This window comes from Bos grunniens, chromosome 3 (assembly GCF_055505025.1).
Source record: "Bos grunniens cultivar Pamir isolate PY7600 chromosome 3, Bosgru_T2T1.0, whole genome shotgun sequence".
Classification (NCBI taxonomy): domain Eukaryota; kingdom Metazoa; phylum Chordata; class Mammalia; order Artiodactyla; family Bovidae; genus Bos; species Bos grunniens.
This window is the reverse complement of record NC_141167.1, coordinates 97,182,539-97,205,477: the sequence shown is the minus strand read 5'-3', so window position 1 is coordinate 97,205,477 and position 22,939 is coordinate 97,182,539. Positions and strand designations below refer to the sequence as shown.

General features: G+C 43.3%; 1 protein-coding gene across 12 annotated transcripts in view; it reads left to right on the top strand.

The window, feature by feature from the left end:
- The window catches only part of TBX15 (T-box transcription factor 15), a 125,885-nt gene that overhangs the window by 81,567 nt on the left and 21,379 nt on the right, over positions 1 to 22,939 (top strand). For 11 of the 12 annotated variants that reach the window (XM_086392127.1, XM_086392132.1, XM_086392123.1 and 8 more), the window contains 3 exons: positions 555 to 726; positions 1,912 to 2,079; positions 13,486 to 13,550. In XM_086392127.1, coding sequence (XP_086248253.1) covers positions 555 to 726; positions 1,912 to 2,079; positions 13,486 to 13,550 — 405 coding nt within the window. Of the gene's footprint in view, positions 1 to 554; positions 727 to 1,911; positions 2,080 to 13,485; positions 13,551 to 15,109; positions 18,265 to 22,939 lie in introns of those variants that run through there. The other variant, XM_086392134.1, reaches the window with a different exon arrangement.

Below are 22,939 nucleotides of genomic sequence, written 5' to 3'. Positions count from 1 at the left end.
CAAAATGCTTCAAAACGCAGAGTCTTAGCTAAGAAATGGTTAACAAGTGAGAGGCTTGGAAGGTCTCTGCACATGGCTGTGTTTTATAGGACAATATGGAAGATGTTTTTAATAAGGAACCAAACCCCGAGCAAGTGGCCAATGGATTATATGGTTTGCATTTGAAAGGTGAAAGGTTGCAGTAAAATACCTTTTCCATAGCTAAACACGTGGGTTCAGGATGCCTGTGTGCACACAGGGGTGCAAGGCAAGGAGAGGAAGAAGAAAGAAAAGGAACTGTGAGAATGTTTTCCTTGTGAGAGCTGCGGCTTTGATCATTAACCACAACACTTTTCTGCCCTCCCCCACCCATCTTTTTTCCCATTTCCATCTCTATTTCATTTTCCCTGGTTATCCACCCTTCCCTTTTGCTCCTTTGTATTCTCTGTTTAATCCTCCCGCCTCCATTTTTTTTCTCATTTGTGTCTCCTCCCTCCTGTCCCTAATTGTTTCCTGGGTCTCTGCTCCTCCCCTGCATCTGTCTCTGAATTCTCCTCTCTCCCTCTCTGTCTCAGATATGTGTATCACAGCTCCAAGTGGATGGTGGCTGGCAACGCTGATTCCCCCGTGCCCCCAAGAGTTTATATACACCCTGATTCTCTAGCTTCTGGAGATACTTGGATGAGACAGGTGGTCAGTTTTGACAAACTCAAGCTGACCAACAATGAATTGGATGATCAAGGACATGTGAGTCAAATAACCCCATCTCTTCTACCTTCCTCTTTCCCTTTTTTTCCTCTAGAACTGACTAGTCCCAGGAGGTTTCAAATGGGTAAAAAAGAATCTCTATGCTATTTTGAGTCATTTTAAGTAATTAAGCAAGCATGAAAGTTTTTTTTTTTCCTCTTGTGAAATTACATTTATTACACATCTAACATTTAGCAACTGTCTGTTATGTATCAGATTGTGTTTATCAGACAGAGTTCTTGTGCTCCAGGAACTCACTGTCAAGTCAGGAGAATTCAGACAGAAACACAGGACGCATTTCAAAATGCTGAAATAAATAATATCGTTTAGTAGAATAATTCTTATTATTTGTACCATATAATTCATATTATCCTCTGAGGGCAATAAACTCAGAGAAACTGTTGTAGGGGCATTTCTGGCTGATTGGTCAAGAAATTTATGAATTTATAAGAGAAGTCTAGGTCTTAAGGCTGCTGCTGCTGCTGCTAAATCACTTCAGTCGTGTCCGACTCTGTGCGACCCCATAGATGGCAGCCCACCAGGCTCCCCCGTCCGCTGGCCAGGTGTAATTGGTGCCCCTGATTTAATTTTGGCGGTTAACACACTGAATTTTCACTGAATGCCAGAATCCGCACTGGATGCTATGCATGAAGACTGAAGAAACGAAAATCATGGCTCCTATCTTTAGGGAAATGGTAACTTTCTGAGGAAGAGAGAACACCCATATCCCCTTAGCTCTCTCATAACATGAGAGAATGTCCATAAAATCAATAACAAAGTTCAAATAATGGCTTGTAAAATTTAAAGACAGAGGAGCCCATCCTGAAAATGTGAAGCAGGAAGGAACATCCATCACACAGCAGGGGTTCTGAGACCTTTTAGTGGAGTGGAGTCTACTGGTATCAGAACCAATTCGCTCAATATTTATCCAAATGAAGAAGACACATTGCACTCACCACCTATGACTGAGATCCTCTGCTACGGGTTCTGTGTGATGTGATGCTCCAGTCACTTAGTCCTTCCAGCCATGGGCAAGTACACTGATTTCCAGTTTCCTGTATGTCTCACCTCCAATCTGTGTTTTCCTATAATGCTTTTATCCTGTAATTTGTTTGCATAAGAACTAGCAAAGATGTAGAGATCTTAGAGGCAACCCTGGAGTAATGTGTCCCCTTCTCATTTCAGATCATTCTTCACTCTATGCACAAATACCAGCCTCGAGTACACGTGATTCGCAAGGATTTCAGCAGTGACCTTTCACCCACCAAACCCGTCCCTGTTGGGGATGGAGTGAAGACATTCAACTTTCCTGAGACAGTGTTCACTACCGTCACAGCCTATCAGAACCAGCAGGTACGAGGCTGCCTTTGAGAGTCGCCTGCTGCAGCTGCCTTTAATGGAGTTTATTCATCCTTTTGTAAGAACTGCTTAGTCCTTCTCCATGGCACTGAAATGCTGGAGTGAGAGCCACCAGGCTGGTGGCGCACAGACAGCACTGGTGATGACAAGGCGATAATGCCTGGTAGCAGCTGTCAGAGTCTAGATTTAGATCAGAGACAAGATCTTTGACCAAGAGGACCAAACCTAAGTCATTTTCAGGTCTCTCTGTACTTGTACCCTTGTTTCATGATCTCTACTACATCCTGGCAAATGTTCCTCATCACTTGAAATTCCTGAGGTTTGATTCATTCTTTCCCTTTTATCCTCTCCGGGGAGCCCTCCATCAGGCTACATCAAAGTCATCAAGCCTCTCAGACTCTATGTCAGACTCACCACTTCAATTTATACTTTCAGAGGTAGTTGGCTTGTGCTCACCAGCCACACCCTAAGATCTGTATGATTTGATGTCAGTAATATATTCATTCATTCTGTTAATATTTATTGAGAACTTATAATAGTCTCAGCTTAGCAGATTAAGACTCATTTCTTAATCTCATTTCTCCCTAAGCAAAGAAGAGTTTAAGTTGAGTGAAAGACACATAAATACATAATAACAGAGATGTGGACAGGGTGTTTTTTTGTATTGGTTTGGTTTGTTTGTTTGTTTTTTTCTTTGGTGTGGGAAATGAGGGAAGTTTTCCTGGAAGAACTGAAGCTTTTTCTGTTGTTGAAACACACATAGAAATTAGCTAGTTGGTGGGGGAGAGGAAGAGAGAGGCCAAGTCTAGGATTACTGTGGGCATTTCTAAAAAACATTCTTTTTTTTTTTTTTAAGAGAATGACTTGATGGATTTACAAGTTGTCTCACTTTATGCAGTTCTCTAAAAGTTACATATGAATCTCATTTTGTAAGTTAGATTGTATTTCACATTTTGGTAAATTGTCTAATTAATAGGATCCTGCAGTGAATTCTTTTCCAAAACAAAGATTTTTTTGCTTATTTATTTTACTTGAAACTCTGCATACTTTTGTTTTGGGCCTGCTTGGAGCAAAATGGACTTATACTATAGAACTCAATACCTTTTATATTGGACACTGTGCTCTAAGAAAGAAAGAAATAGGAAAGCTTCATTCCCTAAATATTTATTGAGGGCTTACTATGTGCCAGGCAGGTGAAGGTATGTTATACAATCTTCAGTTCATATTGAAACTTTTTCTACCTTTCATAGTACATCCTGGTAAGATTCCTTGGATACTTTTTATCTTAGGGGAATTTGATACACAACAATCCCTTAGTCGGACAAAGGTTAAGTGCTATATGGTTGTTGCACTTTCTCAGCAGCTGTAAAGTGTTCCCAACTTCAGACTTTCCTCTTAGATGCTGTATTTGATCTCAATTGGAGAAGGCAATGGCACCCCACTCCAGTACTCTTGCCTGGAAAATCCCATGGACGGAGGAGCCTGGTAGGCTGCAGTCCATGAGTTCGCTAAGAGTCGGACACGACTGAGCGACTTCACTTTCACTTTTCACTTTCATGCATTGGAGAAGGAAATGGCAACCCGCTCCATTGTTCTTGCCTGGAGAATCCCACGGACGGGGGAGCCTGGTGGGCTGCCGTCTATGGGGTCGAACAGAGTCGGACACGACTGAAGTGACTTAGCAGCAGCAGCAGCAGCAGAAGGGCTTTACTTTGTGATGAGCGGTATTTAAAATTGTTTAAACTCTCTCAAACCCCTCAGACAGTAAAATTGCAGAGGCCATGGAGGGTTCTTACAAAAAAACTTTAATAATCAAGATTTCTTAAGCTCTGATATAAGATAGAGCAGCAGTATCAACATGACTTTTGGAGCAGTTGGGACTTTGGGATTAATTGTATTACAGAAGAGGGGAAATATAAGTTCTTTGAATAATTGAACTTTTTCCAAGACTACACCAGCCATCATTTTAATTATTACTTTCTCATGCAGGTGGAGAGATGTGGCAATAAATATGACTCTAGAATGTAGCTTGTAGAGCAAAGTAGAACACTGTTGAATGACCCTTCCACTGCCTCACTGAGATCCATTCTAGATGCTAGGAGAGTCAGTACTGTAACCCAAGCTAAAGCTAAAACTCTACAACTCACCAAAGAAAACCAAGCATGAGCATGAAATCTCTTTCAGTTCCTTTGCATTTCATAGACAATGTTCCAGCATCTGAGTACATTCTACTCATATAAATATTTTGCCTATATCTGGACTTGAAAGAGAAAGTGAACTTTGCTCAGTCGTTTCTGACTCTTTGTGACCCCATGGACTGTAGCCTGCCTCGCTCCTCTGTCCATGGAATTCTCCAGGTCAGAATGCTGGAATGGGTAGCCATTCCCTTCTCCAGGGGATTTCCCCAACCCAGGAATCAAACCTGAGTCTCCTGTATTGCAGGCAGATTCTTTACCAACTGAGGCACCAGGGTAGCCCACATATGGACTTGAATAGGGGCAATGGTAGTTTGGCGGGGGTAGGATGCTATGACTAAGATCATGGGATTTGGTAGTAGACCTATCTGTTTGGTTTCTACCTTTTTATTGGCAAATTGTGTGACCTTGGGCAAGGTCAAACAATTTGTGTTTTCCTCTCATCTTGTGTTTCCTAGCCTGAAAGTGTCCTGACCTTATTAGGACTACATGAGGGGACATGTACTGTCACTAACATAAACCTGGCATCTGATTAATAGTAGTCAGCCTATATTGCTAAATGCCTGGGTCTGCACAGGCATGAAAGATAATGGGGGAATAGAGGCAATTTTAAAGAATAAATTTCTTATTAAGGAGAAAGAGGATTCTTGGGGACTGGAGGAGGTACGTGGGCTCTCGAAGGAATTATATTCAATAGGTAACTACTTTGATCTCTCTGTTCTCATGTCACATTGGTGAATTCATGATGTGCTGACATTCAAAATAGATGAGTCATACTCAATTCCACCCATTTTAAAATCCAGATAACGGCTTTTGCCTGTTTAACAAGCCTCCATTCCCTGGATAAATCAATAAGCATGATTGTTTAACCTTCCCTTTGGCTGTGTAGATATGATTTAATATAACACAGTGCCTTCTAATAAAGCAAACTAACCTTGGCTCTCTCCCCCAGGAATCTAGAGGGCTGCATCCTATAAGGCAGATCTGTTATGTACAATAATTTTCAAACTTGTCGTGAGGATGCCGGGTAGCATAAACTGTTCTCTTTTGTGAGCTGCATTCAGTGATTACTGTGTTTTTATTTCCTCAGCCTTCTAGATTGAGAACAAATAATACCTTAAAGCAAAGTTGTTTACTTCATATTTTTTTTTAAGGAAAGGGTTAGGGAGGGCTATGAGTAAGGAAAGAGCAAAGAGTCAGGGATAGATTCTCATTGTTCTCAGGGACTTGTCCGGAGGAGCACACAGCAGGAAGGACAGTAGAGGGGATGGAATTGAAGTGAACTGTTGTCCAGCCTTCCTAGGGAAAGGCAGTGCATTGTTCTACATACAGCAAAGGGCTAGACATTTGCAGACCTGGATTTTAGTCCTACATTTTCCACTAGCTTCCCTGTGTCACTTTGAGCAAGTTATTTTGTCTTTTGGGGCTTCAATGTGTTATTAAAATGTCATTTATTTTAAGAAATAGTGATGACAGGAAGAGATAGTGGGGAGCTATTAATTCTCTTTATTTGGTAGAATAAAAAATTGCAATATCAATATTGATCCTTCACATGGTGGAAGGGGAAGATTTGGAATTAGCCTGTGGCATTTTGAAGCCCTGAAACCACTAATTAGGAGGAAGGACCCTTCCATCTCCATGGTGCTGGTGGTTTTGTCACTGTCATGTCCAACTCCTGCAACCCCATGGACTGTAGCCCGCTAGACTCCTCTGTCCATGGATTACCCAGGCAAGAATACTGGAGTGGGTTGCCATTTTCTCCTCCAGGGGATCTTCCCAGTCCAGGGATCGAACCCATGTCTCCTGCATTGCAGGCAGATTCTTTACTGACTGTGCCACCGGGGATGCCCTAAAACTGAAACCACTAATTAGAAGGAAAGACTCTTCCATCTCCATAATTCTAAGCTGTTTATAGTCCATGCAGGGCTGACTACATGCTTGGAACATGACTGAATATATAATTAGCCAACATACCTCTACTACCAGGTTCCTGAAGTATCTGTGATTCTGCTTCTTTGCATAAAAATAGGAGTGGCATGTGAAGAAAGAGTTTCTTTTTTCATGAAATAATTGATGCTTTTCTTGCCCATACTCTCTACTGACTGACACATAGACTCCCAGGGCTGCTAACATACTGAAGTTATTATTGCTGTTATTTGCTCTTGGAGTGCCAACTTGGCAGGCCCATGGCAGAGAGAAAAGTACACGATGCCCAGACTCTCATCGAGAAGGACAAGAGGGTAGAAGTGGGAATAAAGGTGATTCTACCCTTAATGCTTTTTCTTGAAAGAAGCTAATGCCAATATATGTCCCCATGGTATTAGCAGGAAATTTCCATGGCAGAGTCTTTGTCCTCTCTAAGGGAAAAAGACTGCTAAACCTTGATTTTTTTTTTCCCTCCAAATAGGAAACTATATTTCAAAATGACACAGCCCTGTCTTCCTCAGGTCACACAGTCTTATTTCTTGATGAGAATTGGCTACATGAAACTACAGCCAGGCCAGGCTTGTGTAAGCAAATCCAATAGGATTTCTGAGCCACTCATTATACCCCAAACTACTGAGCCAGTTTTGCCTTAACTTTGCAAATTAGTATAGAATTTTTGTTCATATTGGATTAAAATTTTTTTATCCTTATGGAATACTTTTCAAGCAATCTGGTAAAAAAAATAAGAGTATGTTAATGAGGGAAGTCCCTTTGAGCCTTGGGCTGGTGAAATTATACTGAGGATATTCAGATTTTCTTTGTAGGTTGTGTTCTTTATGTCTGCACTGTGCATGGTGAGGTATACCTGATTTATTAACTGCATCTATGTTACTAGGCAAAACAGTGAGGGAAAATGATTAAAATGAATAGTGGCAAGCCATAACCACCCCCTTATGTGCCATTGTCTTCAATAACTCAGACTACACAAATCAGTATAAGGTTATGGAAAGAAAATCAGTGAAGAAAAATGTTTCCATAACCCCTGCATTTTCCACGTTGCCTCATTACCATTGGACCAAGTTTGAACACAACTGCTGTAGAATAGCTTTAGTTACAACGGAAGTTACTAATAGACCTTGTTCTGATGGGAAAGGCATTTAAGATTTTTGTCTGTAATCCCTATAGTGAAAGCAAAAAGGATTGGTGGAGTTGTTTGGTCTATATTCTCTAAGGTTTATTATGGCTTTGGGACTGGTGATTTCTGTTTCACCAGTGAATGAAATTCATTCACTCCCTCACTCTATGCATTCATTGAACACAAATAGCATGTCATCCTGGCTGGCTGTGGCTGTATGCATGCTCAATCATGTCTGACTCTTTGTGACCCTGTGGACTGTAGACCACCAGGCTCCTCTGTCCATGGGATTATCCAGGCAAGAATACTGGAGTGGGTTGCCATTTCCTCCTCCAGGGGATCTTCCTAACCAGGGATTGAACCCACATCTATATTTACATATATCTATCTATAATATATAGATATATATTTTCCTCCCAAATCTTTATGGATGCTGTTGTAAATAATAAAATATATCTTTAATATTGTTGAAAATAAATTTCATTTTATTTAATTGTAACCTGCATATTATAATGTTAGGCTAAGTGCAAATTTTGATTTACTACTACAATCGATGGGAGATAAACTAGCTATGAGAAAAATATAAGATAATATATCAATTCTTCAATATCCCTTTTAAATAATTGATTTATGTGGGAAAAAACCCAAATAAATTATATACAATTTGGAAAAAATAAAGAGAGTGTAGTTAAGAGAGTGGCAGAAGAACCCTATATTGGAGGGGTAATCAAGGAAGACCTTTCTCAGGAGGTTAACATTTGGATTGAGACTTAGGGTGAGGAGGCAGTTATATGAAGAGTAGAGAAGAAAACATTTTAGTCTGGGGGTAGAATGGGTTTCCCTGGTAGCTCAGATGGTAAGGAATCTGCCCGAGATGAGGGAAACCCGGGTACAATTCCTGGGTTGGGAAGATCCCCTGGAGAAGGGCGTGGCAATGGCAGTCCACGCCAGTATTCTTGCCAGAATCCCATGGATAGAGGAGCCTGGTGGGCTATAGTCCATGGGGTTGCGAAGAGTTGGACACAACTGGAACGACTAAGCACAGCACAGAATGCATGTGAGGGTTCTGAGCAGGGAAAGAGCTTGACATGTTTCAACTCTGAGAGCAGCTCAGTTTGCCTGGAGCCTGTGGACCAGAGTTAGGGGAGGGTGGGGAGGGATGGAGAGGCAGGCAGGAGCCAGGGCATGCTGACCCTGCAAGGCCAGGCAGAGCTTGGATTGAATTCTGAGTCCAGTGGTAAGCACTGAAAGAATGACATGGTCTGACTATGTGTTAACAAAGATCACTTTGGTTGCTGAGGGAAGAGAAGAGATTGGACAGGGACATAAGAGACGTAGGTTCAATCCCTGGGTCAGGAAGATCCCCTGGAGGAGGGCATGGCAACCCACTCCAGTATTTTTGCCTAAGGAATTCCCATGCACAGGGGAGCCTAGCGGGCTACAGTCCATAGGGTTGCAAAGAGTCAGACATGACTGAGGTGACTTAGCACACAAGAGTGGAAGAGGAGAGATTAGTTTGAAGGGAATTTAGAGTAGTTTAGTCAAAAGACAGCAGTGACCTGGTCTAACTAAGATGGGAAGCCAGAGGTCGGCAGTCCTATTTGATCATAATAAACAAATAATATTAAGGGTACGGCTGATCATGAAGTATTCAAACGAACCTCCCCTGCTACTCCAGATGTACAGTGCATGGGCAGGGATGGGTGCAGTGGGGTTTATGAGTCCTCTTTGTGGTTGCTTGGGGGCCCGTGTGCTGTCCTCTGGTCCTCACTGGCCTCTGCCGGGGGTGTGGCCTGGGGCCAGGTCTGGGCTGATCCTTGGGTTCCTTGTGTTGATATGCTGTACCAACAGGAGACCGTTCAACTTGTGCTTTTGTGTTCCTGCCTCAGTCAGACCTCCCGGGCTTCCCTGGATAGCTCGGCTCCACCTCAGGTTTCATCTAGGTCCTCTGGCTCTGGTCTGGACTGCAGCACCGCTGTGTCAAGGTCACCCTGCCTTCTCCTCTGAGACCCTGACCCACTGCAGAAGGGCCATGGAAGGCTCGGGAATCCTAACTCAGGCCTCTTCTGTATTTGTGCTGGTGCAGCCACCCCATGTGTGTCTGGAGGTGACCTGCCGGTGTGCCTCTGAGTCTCCCCAGCCCTGCCCCTGGATCTTCGTTTGAGTAGAGAGCAAAAGCGCATGTAAACCTAACCACTTGCTTTTCTTTTGTCTGTCACCTCTTTTCTCATGTCCCCCTGGAGTAGAAAGGGAGGATTTTTTTTACTTCTTTTTCTACCTGATGAAAATTCATCTCATGTCACACCTTTCCTTATATAGGACAGCAAGCTGTCATTTGCATCCCTTTCTATACTGTATCTGGAGAAGGAAATGGCAACTTACTCCAGTACTCTTGCCTGGAGAATCCCATGGACAGAGAAGCCTGGTGGGCTATGGTCCATATGGTCTCAGAGAGTCAGACACAACTGAAGCGACTTAGCATCCACTATACTGAATCTACTAGGTGGCTCTTGCTATGGGAACTGTGGGATTATCGATGTTGTGAATACATTGATTTACTCTTCCAAAATACTGTCCATGTTAACCTTGATATTTGTGTGTGCACGCACGCTTAGTCATGTCTGAATGTTTGCGACCCCTTCAAGCTCCTTTGTCCATGAGATTCTCCAGGCAAGAATACTGGAGTGGGTTGCCATTTCCTCCCCCAGGGGATCTTCCTGACCCAGGGATAGAACCCACATATCCTGAGCTGGCAGGCAGATTCTCTACCTCTGAACCACCTGGGAAACTTACCCATAGCCAAAGTTGTTGGCATAAGCATTAATTGGGGTTGTACTTTGGTGTGGACAGCTAATATTGCTCTCTTCTGCCTACAGGGTAACTAAATGTCTGCAGGGTAGTAAAGGCTTTTCATGATGTGGCCTGAGGTCAACCTCTCAGTTTTCTCTCTCACGTTCTCTTCTTGTACCTTGTGCTCTGGTTACATCAGACTCTTCAGTGTTTCTTAAAAAGGGTTCATTCTGGAACTTCTCTGGTGGTCTGCTGGTTGAGAATCTGCCTTCCAGTGCAGGGGATGTAGGTTCGGTTCCCAATCAAGGATCTATGATCCCACATGCCACAGAGCGACTAGGTGTATGCACGACTAGAAAGTCCGCACACCGCAACAAAGATCCCACATGATGCAGCTGAGACCAGTGCAGCCAAAACAAACGCTTCGTTCTTTCCCACTTCAGTTCTATGACTTACGTAAGAGCTTTCTTCTTAAATGCTTCCCTTGTTCCTTTCTCCCCTTTTTGCAGATTTCATTAAAATCCCATGCATCCTTCCCAGCTTGGCTTACATGCTTCCTCTAAGGTGAAACCTAGGAGCCCTTCTGCTAGCTTGAAGCAATTATTACTTCCTCTAAGCTCTTATGGCACTTTGCCTTTATTCAAAACCTTATAACTTTTTGTTTTATGTTGTAATTATTAATACATATATATATCTTCTTTTTTCTCCTTGAAGATAAGCTTTATTGGGGAAGGCACAGATGATACACAGTACTGACTGTCCACCACTCTGCAATTGCAACCGGTCACATGGTTTTGCACACAAATGTAATGCAATGTGTATGCTCACTCGTGTCTGATTCTTTGCAGCCCCATGGACTGTAGCCCATCAGACTCCTTTGTCCATGGGATTTCCCAGGCAGTAACACTGGAGTGGGTTGCCATTTCCTTCTCCAGGGGATCTTCCTGACTCAGGGATCAAACCTGTGTCTCTTGCATCTCCTGCATTGGCAGGCGGATTCTTTACCACTGCACCACCTGGAAAACCCTTGATAATAAATGAGTAAGGAGTAGCACCATCACTCTCTTCATAAAACTCTCTAAATCCCACATTAAAAACTGAAACAAGTAGAAAAGTGTTGTATTTCCTAACATTTGGTGGTATTTGTCTATTAAATCTCCATGCAGACTCCTTGGCCTGAGATACAGGGAACTGTGGGAAACAGGTTTTCAACCGTTTCTCCCAGGCCCATAAAATAGAACGTCATTATATTTGCAGGGGTCTGTGCCCCCAAAACACAGCAGCGCAATCATATATCACAAGCCGCTATCGTAAGTGAGTCGGACAGGATAAGCCAACTTGAAAGAGAATATAAAATATTATAACTCCAACTTGAAAAGAAAATATGGTGTGTGGTTTATTGCTATGGATTATGGAGGAAGAAAACTGATTTTAAGTCAAAAACAGAAAAGCAGTGACAGTCTTAAAAGTCAATACAGTACTCACAGGGCAGACACTAGACTTTAGAAAGCCGAAGCTCTGGGTTCCTGCTCTGGTCTATAAAATAGATGTGAAATTGCTTTTGCTTCATTATTAGTGCTACGTTATTAGTGCCACTCTGAAGCAAAGAATGTTTAGGGGGAAAAAAATAAACTTTGGTACTTTCAAGGCAGAGTCTCTTTTTCAGAATCTCACTTTGTATTTTAAAGACCTTCAGACTGTGGCTTTAGGAAATTCTGTTGTGACAAAGGGAGACAGAAGAGGGACCTGGAAAGATTTGCAATGTTAAGAAACACTGATTAGACGTCCTAGTGATAAGTTCTGCTGGGATCAGAAATGGGAAGATGTCCCTAAGTCTGTTCCCTATGTCTGCATCTCCATTCCTTCCCTACAGATGGGCTCATCAGTACTATTTTTCTAGATTCCATATATATATATATATGCATTACTATACGGTATTTGTATTTCTCTTTCTGACTTACTTCAGTCTGTATAACAGGCTCTAGGTTCATCCACCTCAGTTCAACTGACTTAAATTCATTCTTTGACCACCTAGAGGGGTGGGATGGGAGGGGAACAGGAGGCTCAAGAGGGAGGGGATATATATATATATAACTATGACTGATTCATGTTGTTGTAAAGCTGAAACCAACACAACATTGTAAAGAAATTATCCTCCAGTTAAAAAATAAATGAATGAATTTTAAAATTCATTTTAAAAATAAATGAATTTTAAAAAGGTAAAAAAAAGAAATGGAAAGATGATCTTAAAAATGAAATTTCCTTAATTCTAGAATTACCATTGAGGATGACTTTCCTCCTTTCCTGAGCTTCCTAGGCCCTACCTCTAAGTCTCTGTTGTTTGAATGTAGTGAGTCATTACCATCCAGTTCAGACAGAAGATATCAAAATGCCTCCCATGACAAAGGTTAAAGGCAGAAACACAAGAGCGCAGATGGAATTTGTTGGTCAGGCCTGTTCTGGTCTGAAGGCAATAGGGTATTATATACTGAGGCAGAATGGGAGGGGATGAAGATAGAATGCAGTTGAGGGGGAATCTTGTGCTGAGTGGTGGTTGAACCAGATGACTCCTAAAGACCCATCCAACTTGGGTTACAACTGTTTGCACTGGATTTGCTCAGCCTTAGGAAGCTGCTTCTTTGTTTCTTTTGATTAACTTATGGGACTTAAGAGACTGGGTAGATGCCCTGCATCCTGCCTCATCCCGTCCTCCATTTCTAGATTTTTCTTTGGGTGCAGCCTTGACAAAAGTCTAGCTACTTTTTTGTGTTGTCTACAAGATCATTTTAGGTCATATCAGATGAGCCATACGCAAAGGCAAAAAAGGCACAGCTTAAGTGGGACAGGAAATGCAGGCAATTATTTGGTTCTGTCAGGCTGAGGCAGGTTGTCTGGTGGTCTAATTTCACCTGATTGGATTGACTAAATCCATTAATTCATTCTTCACTCACTTGCTCACTCATTCATTTACTCATTCATTCAACAAGCACTTTTCAGGTACTTCCTGTGTGTCTTGTATCTGACCATTGTCCGGTTTTCCATTTGGATACCTTTGTTTGTCTGGGCAAATGATTTATCACCATTTGGGGGCAAGGAAGGTGAGCAGAAGAGAGTTTACAGAGTCACATACTGGGAAGACCTTGGTTTTTAGGAAGAAGTGGGTCAGGTGGGTCAGACATCTGTGTGCCAGGCCCAAGTCCTATGTCAACTTCAATCTAAATCTCAAACTAAAAGGAAGTTAAATAAAAATAACAGCTGTTGTTCACCGCGTGATTTTTGTTAACTTTCTAGGAGCAACCAAAAAAGAAATCAGTTAATATAAATACAGTTCATCCTTTTTTTGTTTGTTTCCAGATCACCAGATTAAAAATTGACCGAAACCCTTTTGCTAAAGGATTCAGAGATTCTGGAAGAAACAGGTGAGCAAATTGGATAAGACTCACTGACCTTTCTTTTCTATGTGGCATTATTTTCCCCACGCCCTATTGGTGGCTCTGGCTCCTGCTTTTTGGAGACGTTTGCACGCTAAATAGATGCAGGCCAAGAGAAATGGGTAGTTGTTCAGGAATCAAAAAGCTGCCTCCCAAAGTTTGAATTATTCAGTTCATTGTTTGTAATTTGTGCTTGTGTTCAGTCGTGTCCGACTGTGACCCCACAGACTGTAGCACTCTGTCGCCATGCTCCTCTGTCCCTGAGATTCTCCAGGCAAGAATACTAGAGTCAGTTGCCACGCTCTCCTCCAGGGGATCTTCCCCATCCAGTGATTGAACTCTTGTCTCTTGCGTCTCCTGCTTTGGCAGGTGGCTGGCTTCTTTACCTCTAGTGAAACCTGGGAAGCCCAGTTAGTGGAATAGCCTAAGGAAAATGCCTTCCTGTTAATGAGTCTTTAAAATAAGACAAAGGCCTTTGTTTTCAAAATGTAGCTAATGAAGAATGGTTTCTATTCTGTGCCCAATGGTCAAGTCAAGAACATGCTTGTAAGATGTTTCCTGTTGCCTCCTTTTTGGGCCTCTGCCTTCTGGGCTTATTGAGAACCTTGTTAGTGAAGAGGAGCTCAAAATAGAAGCTGGCCTTTCATTAAGAAGCCTCTATGGTGTTTAAGGTGTTTACTTGGGGTCCATGCATATTTCATGGGTTTTGTGAGTTACCAGATAGTGAAAGAAAAGTTGTGAGTGAATGACCAGGTGTGCATTTTTCTAGGGAGAGGTCCATAGCTTTCTTCAAATTTTCAAAAAATATCTGTGACCAAAAAGTTAAGAATTTCTTCTTTAGACATCACCATCTGTCTCCAGAGACCAATCCTAGTGACTTTAGTTATCCAATTACTTTCTTTCCTTCTGTATCTTCAGCAGCATTTCATGTTTATTTTCTTGGCATTCTAAAGAATGCTTTCTTTTTTTCTCCTTTTTCCCTTTGTTTTGTCTTCCCATTGGATTCCTTGTTTTTCAGAGGCATGACTTAGAAGACAAAATTAGAACAGAGAGGGTGTATTGACCAGGACTGGAGCTTGCACTGGGAATTGGAGGCACACTTTAATCTTGAGATTAAGACCTTGTGTCATGAAGCATATATCTCTGGTTAGAAAATTGCGATAACAGCTCAGTTCAAGTCCTGAGGGTCTCCTGTCTCCTCACTAGGCTAGAAAGGACCTTGACACATCATTTGGCCATGGCCTGTGTCTGCCTTAAGGCTGGTGAATATCTTACTGCTTAGGACAGACAAATGTCTGTCCTGAGTGATGGACTGCTCTTCCTTGTAAGAATGCCAGGAAAATAGAACTAGAGATCCTCATTAGTCCATGTGAGTGTCTTATTTATTAATTTCTGATAGCATGGAAATTCTTTATTATGTCGTATTAAAACCTGCAGGCTGTTTTCAGTAATATCAGTAATTATAGAAGTTATCTGTTATTGAACACTACTGTGTTCCAGACTTTTTACTTATATTCTTTCTAATTCTTGCTGCTGCTGCTGCTAAGTCGCTTCAGTCGTGTCCGACTCTGTGCAACCCCAGAGATGGCAGCCCACCAGGCTCCCCCGTCCCTGGGATTCTCCAGGCAAGAACACTGGAGTGGGTTGTCATTTCCTTCTCCAACGCATGAAAGTGAAAAGTGAAAGCCAAGTCATTCAGTCGTGTCCGACTCTCTGCGACCCCATGGACTGCAGCCCACCAGGCTCCTCCGTCCATGGGATTTTCCAGGCAAGAGTACTAAAGTGGGGTCCCATTGCCTACTCCGTTCTAATCTTTAAGGCAACCTATTTGTTACCAATGAAGAAACAGGCTCAGAGAGCTTAAGCAGCTTTTCTAATGTCACACAGTAAATCTGGGAGTAGGGAAGATAACCCAAGTCCACCTCACATCAAAGTCTGTGCACTTCAAGCTTTATCATGCTAGCAGTTTAATCTTGCTTATTTTATATTCAACAGATATGGGGAATAGAGCTCTTTCTCTAAAAATCATTCTTCTACTTCAAGATCCTACTCAAGTAGCCAGAACTTTCCCTTTCCCAAATAAATCAACCAGTATTCTCTCGCTGTCTATGCAGATTATTCACCACGACTTTGTTATTTACCTCCTCTGTGTGTGTGTGCGTGCGTGCATGCGCTCAGTCACTTCAGTTGTGTCCGACTCTTTGTGGCCCTATGGACTGTAGCCCACCAGGCTCCTCAGTCCATGGGATTCTCCAGGCATGAATCCTGGAGTGGGTTGCCACGCCCCGTCTCCAGAGGATCTCCACAACCCAGGGATTGAACCCTTGTCTCCTGCATTGCAGGCAGATTCTTTAGTGACTGAGCCACTAAAGAAAGCCCTATTTACTCCCCATATTCCTGTAAATAAGGGGTCCCTAGTAGAGGACAGGAGGTCAAGCTGAACATCCCTAGCAACTGAAACTGTGATATGATGAAAGTGAAGTCATCTGTGTCATGAAGGGACTGGGATGAATTAGCGAAGGTAGAAGCCATTCTTATCCTCCAGCTCCCTGGGAAGCTAGACTAAAATAAACTTGTTGGGGCAAATACAGGAGTCCCTGTATTTTCTCTTTAAGAAGCTCAAAATTGCCTGTTAACCACACTTTAATTCTTACTGGCTGCCTGCAGCATGACAGCAAGAATTATTAACGCTGTTTGGCAGATGGGAAAATTGATGGGTGAGGATATAGAGGATTATTTATAAATCTCCAGGAACTGGTGGTCTATGCCAACACCAGAATCCAGTTAGTTCATCACCTTCTAATCAGTGGCTCATTGATGGCCTTTCTTGTGCTAACAGAGTTCTTAAGAATCTATGATTTTCCCCATGAATTTTAGACATCAGATGACTCATACAGACGTGCATGGTTTGATGAGTTGCATAGAAATGTACCCGAAACATATGGATTACATTTCCTTTAAAGACACATGGGCTTAAAAATTAGGAGGGAAAGTGCTTGGCCAGTGTCTTTTGGTTTTGTAGAACACAAAACATTTGTGGAATACTGTGGAATTACAGAAATTGCCAGACCTCAAACCAAAACACGTTCAGGTTTGTCGATCTCCATCAATCCCAGTGTGATCCTGAGGTTCCAGAGGGGCGTGTGAGAGGAAAGATGGGAGGACGCAGCTGCCACTGCCCTCTCTTAAAAAGCCTCTCATGAGTCTCCCTAGGCTCATAAACCTCTTACTCCAGTGCTGGGGTGACAGAGCGTGGCTAGGGTGACAGCAGTGTCCTCTGAGGGTTGAGAAGAACTTGAGGCAGCTCTTGTGAAGACACTTATTTCCCATTCTTATTTATTTGTCTTTGGCTGCCCTGGGTCTTCACTGCTTTGCAAGGGCTGTCTCTAGTTGCGGAGAGCGGGGCTACTCTTCCTTGCGGTGCACGGGCTTCTCACTGAGGTGGTTTTTCTTGCTGTGGAGCACAGGCTGTAGTCATGAGAGCTTCAGGAGTTGTGCTCACCGGCCCTAGAGCACGTGGGCTTTAGTAGCTGTGGCACATGGGCTGAGTTCCTCCGTGGCATGTGGAATCGTTCTGGGCTAGGGGTGGAACCCATGACTTCTGCATTGGCAGGCAGATTCTTATCCATTGCCACCACCAGGGAAGTCCTCCCATTCTTATTTGAATGAAAGGAGAGGTCTATGACAAGTATTCGTGGCTTGTAGCCCCATCACTTTCTCCTTCCCCTCAGTGGGAACCAGGGTGATGGATGTGATTGCTGAGTCTGGAACTCTTCAGGACTGCTTGCCTGCAGAGAGTATGCAATCTGGGCTCTTCCCATTGCATGGTAAGCCCAGCAGAGGAGGCCTGCAGGAAGTCAACTCATTTCAGGGGGTTCCAACACACTCTTTCAGCCTTCGTACCTGTGCTGTCATCTTCAAATACTTTTATCAATAGTAAAACTGGCGTTTTGGTCTCCATGACATCAGGCTCCTAGGTCTTTCTCAGAAATTTATTCTGAGTTCAAATGAGGACAAGGGGTGATAACCGTTGGGCGTTCCAGAACCCCAGTGGGAATCCCAGTGAGTTCACTGTGTCAGCCCTGTGACATCATCAGAGCCCATAATGGTTCCTCCTGCTTCTTTAGGAAGCACCATTCACATGCTACAGTGTGAGAAGGTCACTGCCCTTCGACCTTTACTTATGGAGCTCCTACTTTTCATTCCCATGTAATTATGTCCCTGAATAGAAGTGTCTACCAAAGTGTGTGTGTGTGTTCATGTTATGGAGAAGAGTAGTAGACATCTAGTCCTTTTGCAGTGAAAACACTGACAGATTTTGCTTCCAGGCATTGTCTCTGCAATGGGAGGGAGATTGTTTATTTCTGTTGTTCTTCCTTCTAGATTTCTCAGAAATTCTGTAGCCCAAATACAGCTTTGGGTGTAAGCATCAATATATATTTACCTTTAGCAGGCCCAGCCCAGGGTGCAATATCCAGCATCCCCTCTGGGAGATTCCTCATAAGGAGGAGGCAGTAACACCTTCTTGTTGCTGAGGGAAAACAGATGCCCTTAGCTTGAGTTAAGTTTTGTCTTGTGATCTGTGCTCCTGGGCTCTGTTTGTTCCCTGCTAGAATGAAGCTCCTTGCAGATGGGGCTCCACCTTTTTCAGGTTCTTATTCTTATATTTTCCCCCCTGTAGTGCCAGGTATATAGAGTAAAATAATAATTGTTCCTTTAGTTACAAGACATTAAACAGAGTTGATGGGAGGCAGAGAAGTTAAAAATTGGGATCTCTGGAGTAAGAAAGCCTTAAGCCAACCAGGGGTGAGTCAGGTAGAACAACAGTGGGGAGCTGGTTTTGGGCGCTAAGAACGGAATAAAGAGTGAATCTATAATAGTCTTTGTAGGAAAGACTAAGGGCAATTTTAATTCAAATCTGAGATGGACTGCTGTGGTAAGACACTGATTTAGCTTAATTGTAGATTAGCAATGTTCAGGCCATTTGAACTGGCCCTCTACAGTGAGGGCATGTCTGGGCTGCCTGGCTCCCTGAAGAAGGAGAACATCCAGCAAGTTCCAGAGGTGTGAGCCTCAGGGAAGATGGGCTCCCAGAAGATGAGCCCAAGCAGAGTAAGTTTTGGTTGAGAAAGGTCATTCAGGAGCAAACTGAGAGGTCAAATTACATCTTTGGTGATGACCACCCCAATGGGCATCTCTGTCCAAAGCAAAGACAAAGGTCAGGAGGCTGAAGAGAAACAGGAGTCTTTGCGCTGAGTCTCATAGTCGAGAAGCAGCCTGGGAGGTCTTATGTGTCCACGTGCCTGGAGAGCCCATGTGCGCAGCTAGAGGGAGCATTGCTACGGCAGAGACCTTGCACTTGAAAGGGGACAGACAGAGGAGCAGCAGGAAAGAGGACTCTGCAGGTCTCAGCCAACATCTAAAGTGAAAACCTTGTTCCTGTTAGGATTTTATAAGATTTTACAGAAAGCCTCAGTTAGTTTGGGAACATCTATATAGTTCCCAGGGACTTCCTCCAAAGCAAACACATACACAAAGAGGAGAGGATTAAAATTATGACCTGTCGATGGAATGAAGGTTCTGTGAACTTGTTTTAGAAGTGGTGTGAACTGTGTGACCCTGGGTTCTCCTCTGTTAGCAGCCTTCATCCTGTCTCTGACCTTGGCCTTTGCCTATACTCCCAGCTTCCGTACAGTCTAAGACAACTACAGGGGGCTTGTCCCAGGTGACATGGTTTCCTCCAGATGCCCCTTGCTGGCATGGCGCTCCAGGAGTCACTGTTGTGATTCCATGACAGGTCCCCCTGGGAGTTGCCCTTCTGCAGCCCAGGGAGTTGCTGCAGTTTTTTGAGAGGGTGTCTTTGTCTCGATGGAGTTTGCCCTTGGAGGCTTAAACCAGGACACTCAAATTCCACAAGGCAGGGACTGTCAGAGAGGGCCAGTGGCAGGCCCTATATTATGGGGAGCTTGGTTTCAGGGGAAAGTAGTTTTAATAGGTTGCCTCTCACTAAAAACACAATAGGGCCTGCACTGTTGTTCAGTCACTAAGTTTTATCTAATTCTTTGTGACCCTGTGGACTGCAGCATGCCAGGCCTCCCTGTCCCTCACTTTCTCTCAGAGTTTGTCCAAGTTCACGTCTATTAAATCTGTCATGCTATCTGACCTTCTCATCCTCTGCCACCTTCTTCTCCTTTTGCCTTCAGTCTTTCCCAGCATCAGGGTCTTTTCCAATGAGTCAGCTCTTTGTGTCAGGTGGCTAAAGTATGGCTTCAGCATCAGTCCTTCCAATGAGTACTCAGGGTTGATTTCCTTTAGTATTGACTGGTTTAATCTCCTTGCTGTCCAAGGGACTCTGAAAAGTCTTTCCAGCACCATAGTTGTAAAGCATCATTCTTCAGTGCTCAGCCTTCTTTACTGTCCAACTCTCACATCCACACGTGACTACTGAAAAGACCATAGCTTTGACAGTATGGACCTTAGTCAGCAAAGCGATGTCTCTGCTTTTTAATTTGCTGTCTAGGTTTGTTATGGCTTTCCTTCCAAGAAGCAAGCCATCTTCTAATTTCACGACTACAGTCCATACTGATTTTGGAGCTTAAGAAGAGAAAATCTGTCACTGCTTTCCCTTTTCCCCCTTCTATTTTCCATGAAGTGATGGGACCAGATGCCATGATCTTAGTATTTTTTAATGTTGAGTTTAATAGGTTGCCCCTCACTAAAAACACAATAGGGCCTGTACTGAGTCTGAGCTAATTCTCAGAGTGTTTCCAGCAAGCACTGCTGCTTTCTGGGAATGTGACTGGTGGTAGTGTTTCCTGGTGCCTAGTGTCCCTTACATGTGTCGGGGGACGGTGATCTAAAAATGGAACCATTGACTGCCTTACAGGAATGGATGTGTCTGTTTACTGGAAGAGGATGCTTAACGAGGCTGAGACTTAATGCAAAGGAAGGAATCTCTACTGGTGGTGGGGAAAATATTTGGGAGTAAAGTTTTTTTTGTGGTCCCTCCAGTTAAGCAGCTGCTGTCCCAAGGCCATGTTCACTGAATGGAAAGCCATTTCCTGGCAAGAAAGAGGACTGTGAGATGAGGAATTAGAGTGCTGAAAATTAACAGGAGGAAAAAGGGGAAAAGGTTAGCCCCAAGGCCACATCCTCTGAAAGAAACTTTTCTTTGGGAGTTAAGGTGCATGTGGGTCTCAGTTAAAATCTGTTAGTTGAGTTCTCTAGTATAACCAAGTATCTCGAATACTGTGTACATACTTATCTATCTGTTCAGCTGAACATATGAAATTTTGTTAGTTGTAGGTCAAAATGGTGAGATATTAGCTATTTCATGCAGTTCAACCTTGTATATTTATTTCTAGGCATTCAAATCATAGTATATAAATAGTAGTAGTAATCATTTCATTTAGTATCTGTGGTCCAAATTTTCTACTTTTACCTCGGAGCTGATTGGTATCAGTATAGAGTTTCCCATTTTACTGATGGTAAGACTGAGTACAGTGAGGTAGTTGCTTTTAGAGCTGGCAAATCTGCCAGTAACAGCATCCAGAGAATCGTGTCACACTCCTCTGACAGGCATCACTTGCCGATCAGCAGACACACTTGCCCCTGTCCACCTCTGATTCCTTGTCACTCCTGAAGGTAAGCTTAGAGCCAAAGAGCTGACCGCTTGCCTTCCTTTCAATCAGCACCACTTTCCAAGTGTTTCCCTCACTTTAAATTTCTATAGTTTTTGTTTGTTCTCCCTTGAGCCATTGGCTGTATTTTTCCAGCCAGTCTCATCCTGCTCATTCCTGGCAATCTCACTAGCCCCTGGAGATTTTGTACACTCTTTTGTTATCCCTGGCCTGGGTGCCATTTAACAGATCTATGGAAGCAATCAGTGCTGGACTCCCTGGTAGGCGTTGCTGCATCTGCAGCTGAAGGTAGCTGGCTTCATAGTGGACTCTGGCAGCAACATCCTTCCAGGCTCCTCCTGTTCATCCAGGCCATAGCTGGTTTTCACGTCCCCAGGCTTATGGTCCTTCAGCCAGTGTTTAACATTTTTCTCTGCCTTGTTATTTGTTCTCCCTCCTGTGTCATGAATCTTTCCCCCTATTGTCCTCTTGGCCATGTGGGTTTGCCAGAGAAAGTTGGCAGTTGTTTTATTATCTATGGCTCTTGCCCAGCGATGGTGTCATCTAACAGAGTGACGTCTGTTTAATGGCTAACATATTGGAGTCTGAAATATCTGCAAGATAATGAGGCCTACAGAGGCTTGAGGGACACGTTTTTTTGGTTCTTAGAGGAGAGAATGAGAAACGAAATTAGGAAATGTACGGATCCTTCCCCACTCAATCCAGAACCAGAGGGCTGACAAAGCTTTGTATTCCAATTAAGTAAGAATGTTTTCTCTTGTTCCATATCACAACCTGAGCAGATGGTGGGATTTCTGTTACTTGAGTTAGACCAGTGGTCATCATGCTTTTATTGTATTTTCTCTCTTGTGTTGAAATATTTTGTCCTAATCAGTGTGCATTTATTAAGTACCAATTAAGAGGGAGTAAGAGTGTCTCCAGTTTACAGGTAGGGAGCTTTAGGAGTGTGAGGTTATATAACTTGGCAAGGTTGCACCAGTTAAGTGGCAGGGTTGCAGCTGGAACCCTGGTCAACAGCCTGGCTCCTGACCTCGTGCTCTTAACCAGTAAGCTAATCTGTGCCTTGTGTAATTTAGCATTACTGTACTTATTCAGACTCCAAGTGGTTACAGCACTCCCATGTTGGAAATCCCTGGGTAAGGAACAGTTTTAACTCAACTCTAATCATCTGTCCACTGGATACCTGTTCTTTCAAACCATTGTAAAGTACCAGTTCATCAGGTAGACGTATTTATTGCACAGCTAAAGCCGAGGTTTTTAAAAAAATTTTACTTAGAGGATAATTACTTAACAATATTGTGTTGGTTTCTGCCATATATCAACATGAATCAGCCATGCTGCTGTTGCTGCTAAGTCGCTTCAGTCGTGTCCGACTCTGTGCGACCCCACAGATGGCAGCCTACCAGGCTCCTCCATCCATGGGATTCTCCAGGCAAGAATACTGGAGTGGGGTGCCTTTGCCTTCTCCGAATCAGCCATAGGTATACATAATTACCCTCCCTCTTGAACCTCCCTCCCTCCTCCCTCCCCATCCCACCCCTCTAGGTTGTCACAGAGCCCTGGCTTTGGGTTCCCTGTGTCATACATCAAACTCCCACTTTTTATCTGTTTTACATAAGGTAATGTATATGTTTCAGTGCTACTCTCTCAAATCATCCCACCTGCTTCTTTCCCCCTACCCTGCGCCACCCCCTGCCCCATGTCCGAAAGTCTGTTCTTTATGTCTGTATCTGCTTT